This window comes from Tupaia chinensis, unplaced genomic scaffold, assembly GCF_000334495.1.
Source record: "Tupaia chinensis unplaced genomic scaffold, TupChi_1.0 Scaffold000322_1, whole genome shotgun sequence".
In the NCBI taxonomy this organism is placed as follows: Eukaryota; Metazoa; Chordata; class Mammalia; order Scandentia; family Tupaiidae; genus Tupaia; species Tupaia belangeri.
Genome location: NW_006159816.1, coordinates 505075 through 512016, shown reverse-complemented (window position 1 = coordinate 512016; position 6942 = coordinate 505075). Strand labels below are relative to the sequence as shown.

At 37.0% G+C, this 6942-nt stretch overlaps 1 protein-coding gene across 1 annotated transcript in view; it reads right to left on the bottom strand.

The window, feature by feature from the left end:
• The window catches only part of PDE1A (phosphodiesterase 1A), a 302238-nt gene that overhangs the window by 121206 nt on the left and 174090 nt on the right, over positions 1 to 6942 (bottom strand). The window contains exon 2 of the mRNA XM_006151626.3: positions 6019 to 6132. Coding sequence (XP_006151688.1) covers positions 6019 to 6132 — 114 coding nt within the window. The remainder of the gene's footprint in view (positions 1 to 6018; positions 6133 to 6942) is intronic.

The following is a 6942-nucleotide window of genomic DNA, read 5'->3' as shown; positions in this document are numbered from 1 at the left end:
GAACTGCGGTCGACTACGTGGGAGTCCAGCGACATAGCCATTACGCTAACTGCTGGTTCCCAACCACCACCCTCTTGTCCCCCCTACTCTATACCTCTACATGGCATTCGCGTATTCTCTTAATTTCAATGAAAGGTGTAACATAGAAACCCATTTTAACATGGAATTTTAAGAGTGTTTAAAACTTAAATGGTTGGAAGTAAGAAAAACTGACATTATTTCATTCTACAGAGGCGTTCTTTTACCTTTAGTTAATCTTCTCTTTTGTTATGAATAAATATCCAGAACAGGTCTTTTAGTCCCAGTAAAATTAAGTGAATGCTCTACTTTGGCATAAAGAAAATTGAGAGAACATGATTTTAAGACACTAAATATTGGGACTAGCAGTTAGCATAATGGCTGTGTCACTGGACTCCCATGTAGTCAACCGCAGTTTGCGTCCAGGGCCTGGTAGCTTAAAACTCATGCTGGGTGCATGCGCGTGCGTGCCCAATCCCGAGAGGAGGATGGAGGAGCAGGGATTGTGGAGGATGGAGGAGAAGGGATTGTGGTGTGACCATCCCCCCTGGGAGGTGATTTCTTCCTGTCTCTTTGTCTCTCTCTGTCTGTCTGGCGAGCATGTGCGCCCTATAGCAAAAACCTCTCCAAAAAAAAAAAGACACTAAATATTTCTATACTGTCATGTATAAGTTTATCTTCATTATGAGCATAACTACATCCCTGTAGATTACATGTCCTTTAGAAAACTGTCATTTTACCCCTAAATATGGATTTAGAATGCATAGCTTTTTATTTTTTCTTTTAAATTTTACTTGAGGACATATGTGCTTTCTCAAGATAAACAGAGAGAGAGAGAGAGACAGAAAGAAAAAAATGAGAGAACATCTCCCCACCATGGGGAACAGTCATGCTGCAATCTCTTCTCCTCTATTTCTTCTTTCAGAATTTTGGGCGTACATGTGCTTGTCATGTTTTTTAAGCCTCTAGGTTGGTCCAGGACTTGAACCTTGCAATCGATCATGTGGGAGCCAACTGCCTAACCAACATGCCCCTGGCTGGCCCAAATGCATTGCTTTTTGACATAGGTGTTAATCCTGGGAGATAAATGCCAAACTTGACATTAGTTTTGATTGTCCCCTTCCTTTATTTTGGTCTTGGAGTTTGAAATACTGATTTCAGTATAGGAAAACATGTTGAAAGGGGATGGTAAGTGGTGTCCTGTGAGAAGGGCATCATAGCTTAGACGACGCAGAGAGATGCTTCATAGGAACCTCTGGAGAAGGGCTTGAATTGTGGATTCTGAAAACATCTACTATTAAGATATTAACAGAAGTTACAGTTGCTTTTCACTCAATTTGAGGAGCTGGAGGAAAGGATTGAGCTCATGCTTAGGGGCTTGTGTGTAGATAGCTGGACTTGAAGGAAAAATAATGGCTTGCATAGGGACCATTCAGTGGGATGCATTGGAAAGTAACAGCTAGGGTATACTGGTAAAGTAAACATTTACTAAGAATTCTCAAAAACTTTAGGATAGGAAGTATATCTGAATAGCAAAGGAGCTTCAACTATTAATATCAAAGTAAAGGCATCAAAAACTCGCAAAAGTCAGAGACCCTTGGTTATAATTTCCAAATTCACATCTCTAATTAGCACAATATCTCTGAGATTCGGTGCCCATATAGCTAACATTTACAATGACTTTAAGAATGGAGAGGGAGAGCTTTGCTAGGGACAAATTCATTAACATCAAGGAATACCTGCAAGTCTAATACATCTGGTTGGAATCCTGATTCTGTATAAATTCTTATCCAATATTATTTCTTTGAGTTATGACCTATGGCTGCTACATGGTATTTCCTCTTGCAATTTATCAGTGTGCTTGGGTCTCTCTCAACCTCCCTATTTCTGGTTTATAGCATTTGTCCTTGTGCTCTGGTTTATCCTCACAATTCTTTCATCAGCTATCTGAAGAGTTATCATCTTGGTTCTGATTACCAATGTGCCTGGTCTTTACTTCAGGTACTCAGTAACTGTCTGTTAAATTCATGAATGCTCCTCCGTAAATCACTGTAATCCACAATTTCAACAGTTTTAGCCACCAAGGAACCTTGAACATCATTCCATTTCCATCAGACTAACTTCTGGAAGTATTTCTTGACATCAATGCATTCTCATTTAAGAAAATCTATTCTCCAGTTAAAGACTTTAAGACTTCATAAGACATAGAAGTCAAACTGAGGATATTTTTCCAGGAATGTAAATCTCTGTAAGCCTTTCTCTCATTTTATGCTTTACTTTCATTTCCTAGTTAATAGAACCAACCTGTCTTGATTATTTCAGGATCAAAAATTGCTCTCAGGAAATATCTGATAGCTACACTAGGCAGTGTGAGTTATATATCCTGACGTGTTGTATATCACAACGTTGTATGCGTTTTAGTAGTACCACAGAAATGATGAGTATTACTTAACTTATAGTCTGTCAGGCATTGTACTACATTTAATCCTTGTGTCAACTCTATTAGGTGAGCATTGTCCTGTTATTTATTTAATAGATGATAAAACTAGGGATTACAGATGTAAAGTGACTTGCTTGGAGAAAGAAATTACAGAGTGGGAAATGTAGGCTTTGAAGAACCCAGATTTTCTGAATCCTAAGTCTATGCTGTAACCATAGTGATCATAAAATGTATTGGTTCACATAAACAAAGTGAAGTAATAAATTGTGTTTGCGGGAGGTATTAGTAAATATAATATCCATTTGTGGAAGCATACCTCCCAGTCAGCTCCTATCCTGCTATTCATGAGGCCAAGGATATTATTTTGCTTGGCAGTATTCCAATCTAAATAAAGACAATCAAACAGATTCCTCCCCTCCCCCCTCCACACACATGTTTCTGGATTACAACTGTGCGACTTTGAAAGTCAGTAGCCTCTAGGGACACATCTGAAAGTAAGATTTCGAAAACACTTGCATTTGCATTTCAAAATGTCTTTTTTTAAAAAAAAATCCAGCAAACAGTCATATTCATTAGGGAATTATGCTATAATCCCTACAAAGAAGGATAGAATTCAATTTCTATCAGTATCCCTGTTTTCATTTTCCTCACTAAAATCATCTGCAAAGGAAGATGTTTGTTTTGATTTTTTTCTTTTTTAAAAGAATTATTTATTTAATTTTGTTTATTATTTTTTAATTTGACCAGACAGAAAGACAGAGAGGGAAAGTGAGAAAGCAAGCCACCAGGTCCAAGACTCAAACCATAGTCAGCCATGTGGGAGTCCAGTACCACAACAACCATGTCACCTCTGGTCCTTGATTTTATTTTTAACTGAAACTCTATAGTCACTAAGGAGCTTAGTGGGAAGAAGGTTGTGTGATTGTGTGCACACACTCGTGTTGAAATCAATTAATAATTTCTGTTTTATCTTCTTTTATTACATGTTCATCTTTTTCAATTCAGCCCCACTTTCAAATGATGCTTGTCTGGAATGCTCATTGAATGATTTTATATTTTTCTAGAAAGATAATTTCCCATTAAAAAATATCTCAGAAGTCAGCAGAATTTTATGTAAAGTGTGAAAACAGCTAAATGCTTCTTGAGCTCCACTACTTTTACATAATCTGTTTTACTAATATTCTTAAGGCAAATGATACTATTAAATATATACACTTCTCAACAGAAACATCCTCAATATATTGTGGGTGGGTTTTACTAAGAACATATGAAGTGACAGCAGTTTGCTGCTGTGGTTTGTACTAAGTACATATGAAATCAAGCCTATCAAGTATTGTTGCTCTAAAATTTCTTTTCCTGATCATTTGCTCATGTTAATACATTATTTAGAAGGCTCATAAGAGGTAATCTTAGGTCTAACCAGGGGTGCAATGACAATGTTTAACCATAGGCTCTTGGAAAAACACAAATTGTGAATTGCAGCATTTGTCATTTTCCATCATGTAAGTACTCTTCCCCAGGCTGAGGCCTAACACAGGCATGGATCCTAAAGAGGTGAAGGCATCTTCTATGTTTGATCACCTGTCCATTCCTTCACTCTGCTGCTTCTGAATGTTCAGAAATTTGGTGGAGAGACAGAAAATTACAATCAAGGTGTTTTCCTAGACTGCTGGTTTTGCTAGCATTTATGAGAGGTCTTTGAAGAATTTTGGAAAATACATATTGTGAAAAAACTATGCCTGGATTTAAAAAAATTTTTCACTTCAAAATACGCCAATATTTTCATTTCAGTTTTGCATACACTATTTGAAATTCTCTCATATGTAACAAATGACTAAATGCTATTTTTTTTGAAGATCTCTGAAGGGCTCTTAAGTATACTATCTATGCAAAAAATATTTTGAAATCCAGTCTTAGTCTCTCAAAACCAGTAGTTTAGTAAAACCACAATTTACTAGACAAGAGGATACTTCAAATATTATATGTTCTCTGATATTTTAGCTAAATTTTTACAATTCCTTTCCTAACTTTTACACTAATAATTATCCCTCACAGCCTTTGTTTAAATCATCTGATAGCAGCATGTTTTGGTACTTCAAGAGACCTATACTCCAACTGCCTTATGGCTTTGAATAAAACTCAGCATCTTTTCTTTGGAAAGCTCTGGACGTGTGTATCACTCCCTCCACAGGTCCACTCTTAGCTCTGAATTCACAGATGGTGGTGATCAGCCTGTCACCTTTCTCTCTCTCTCTCTCTCTCTCTCTCTCGAGAGAGAGAGAGAGATTTTTGCTATAGGCATGTGCTGCCCACTGGAGAGGCAGAGCGACAGAAAGGAAGAAATCACACCCCCCACCCCCACCCTGGTTGGATGGCCACACCACAATCCCTTCTCTTCCATTCTCCCCTCAGGATCTTGGGCACACATGCACACATGACCAGCATGAGTTTGTTTGTTTGTTTGTTGTTTTGTTTGTTTTTAATGTACCTTTTTTTTTTTTTAGAGGTTTTTGTTACAGGGCATGTGCACTCACCAGAAAGAGAGAGAGAGATAAGAGACAGAAAACGAGAATCATCCCCCAGGGGGGATGGCCACACCACAATCCCTTCTCCTCCATTCTCCTCTGGAGATCTTGGGCATGCACGCACACGTGCCCAGCATGAGTTTAAGCCACCAGGTGCAGGACTCAAACTGCAGTCAACTACATGGGAGTCCAGCGACATAGCCATTATGCTAACTGCTGGTCCCACTCCAGCATGTGTTTTAAGCCACCAGGCCTGAGACTCAAACTGCAGTGGACCAAGTGAGAGCCAGTGAGGTAACGTTATGCCACCTGCTGGCCCCACATCTTTCTCTTTTTTTTTGAAATGAACATCAAGAATCAGTCTCGGTACTCCCAAACACCAGGAGACGTAGGCCAAATATAGATTTGCTGGAAGTCTTCTGTAGTGAAAGAGCCTGTCAGAATCACAGCACTAGGCTAGCAATCCTTTTCAATGAATCTCCCTTTCTTCATCTCTTTACTACTCTTCTAATTATAAAGCTAGGATTGAGCGGTGATCAAAAGCACATTTAGGAGTGTCCCTTAACAATCCTTGCAAAAAGTGTCTGATAGATAAATCTCATGAGAACGTGTGGGCATGTGATATCCATTTTCTCAGAAGGAACTCTGAAATCTGAGATGAAAAAAATCGTTACATCAGCGAAAAACAATGCAAGGCTACACATGCCTATAACATTTAAAAGTCTGGGCCTAAGGCAGCGAGGGGGGGAAAGAAGAGGTTTATAGATTTTTTTTTTATTTTATTATTTTGGTGTTTGACAATTTTATAATATTCAAACATTTAGATTAAGATGTACATTTTTGTTTTTAAAAATAATAATTTAATTAATTAGCTACAGGAAGAAGAACCTTCTAAATTCCCATAATATTTTGATTTTGGTATCCTAAATATTGAGATATCCTAAATTCTGGATTGCATTAAAGGAGGGTCAAAAAAGAAGAATGAAGAGAAAACAGAAGCAAAGAATATAAAAGGGAGAGGAGACCAAAATTTACCTTGTTTCATCAATATAAACTGCTTCCAGCACAGAGGCTGCATATTCGATGTTCTTCTTTAAGTCCACGACATTCACATCACCTCTCTCCAGCTGCTTCACTAGGCATCTTAGTCTATTTCAAAGAGGCAGTCAGAGAGAAATGGAGAGTTACTATAATTATATCACAATAACATAATATTAAATATACAAACTATCTAAGACTTTTATAGCTATTTCAAGGTCATCAGATAGAAATATTTTCAGATATTTTTGATATAATTAAGATCAGTCTTTATTACTTATGCAATTATTAATACTATATTCATTTCCCAATAATATTAGTGGTGTAGTTGGCTAGTTTAACTACCATTTTTTCAAGTGGAACCTTCTAGAATAGTCAAGATAACATAGACATTTCAGAAAAGTATATTCTCAAAAATAGACCTTATTTTATGGCTGTTTTGCTTTTTCAGAGTTGGCACTAAGGGAATATTTAAAGAGTAGTGTTCTGAATATTAATGTAGCTATTATTCACTGTATACAACAATAAAAATAAAGATAAAAGGGAAAAGTGCCAAAAAATTTAATCAAGATAAGAAAAAATATATAGACATATATGCTTGGTGTTTTTACTGTAATGCTTTTTCATTTGGGACAAATTTGGAAAATATTAATCTTGCTTTTGACCATAAGATGATGTGCCCCAACTTCTGAGCAATTTTAAAGCACAGAACATAGCTAAGTCATGTTTGAATTCCAAACTTAGAGCAACCAGGAGGTAATTAATGTTAGTGTTTTTAAACACTAAGTTTTGGGATAATTCTTATGTAGTAGTAGATACTTGATACAGTGCGGTAATAAAAATTGCTTCACTTAGTTTGTAACACTTTTTTTTTTTTTTTTTGGAGAGGTTTTCACTGTAGGGCGCGTGTGCTCGCCAGAC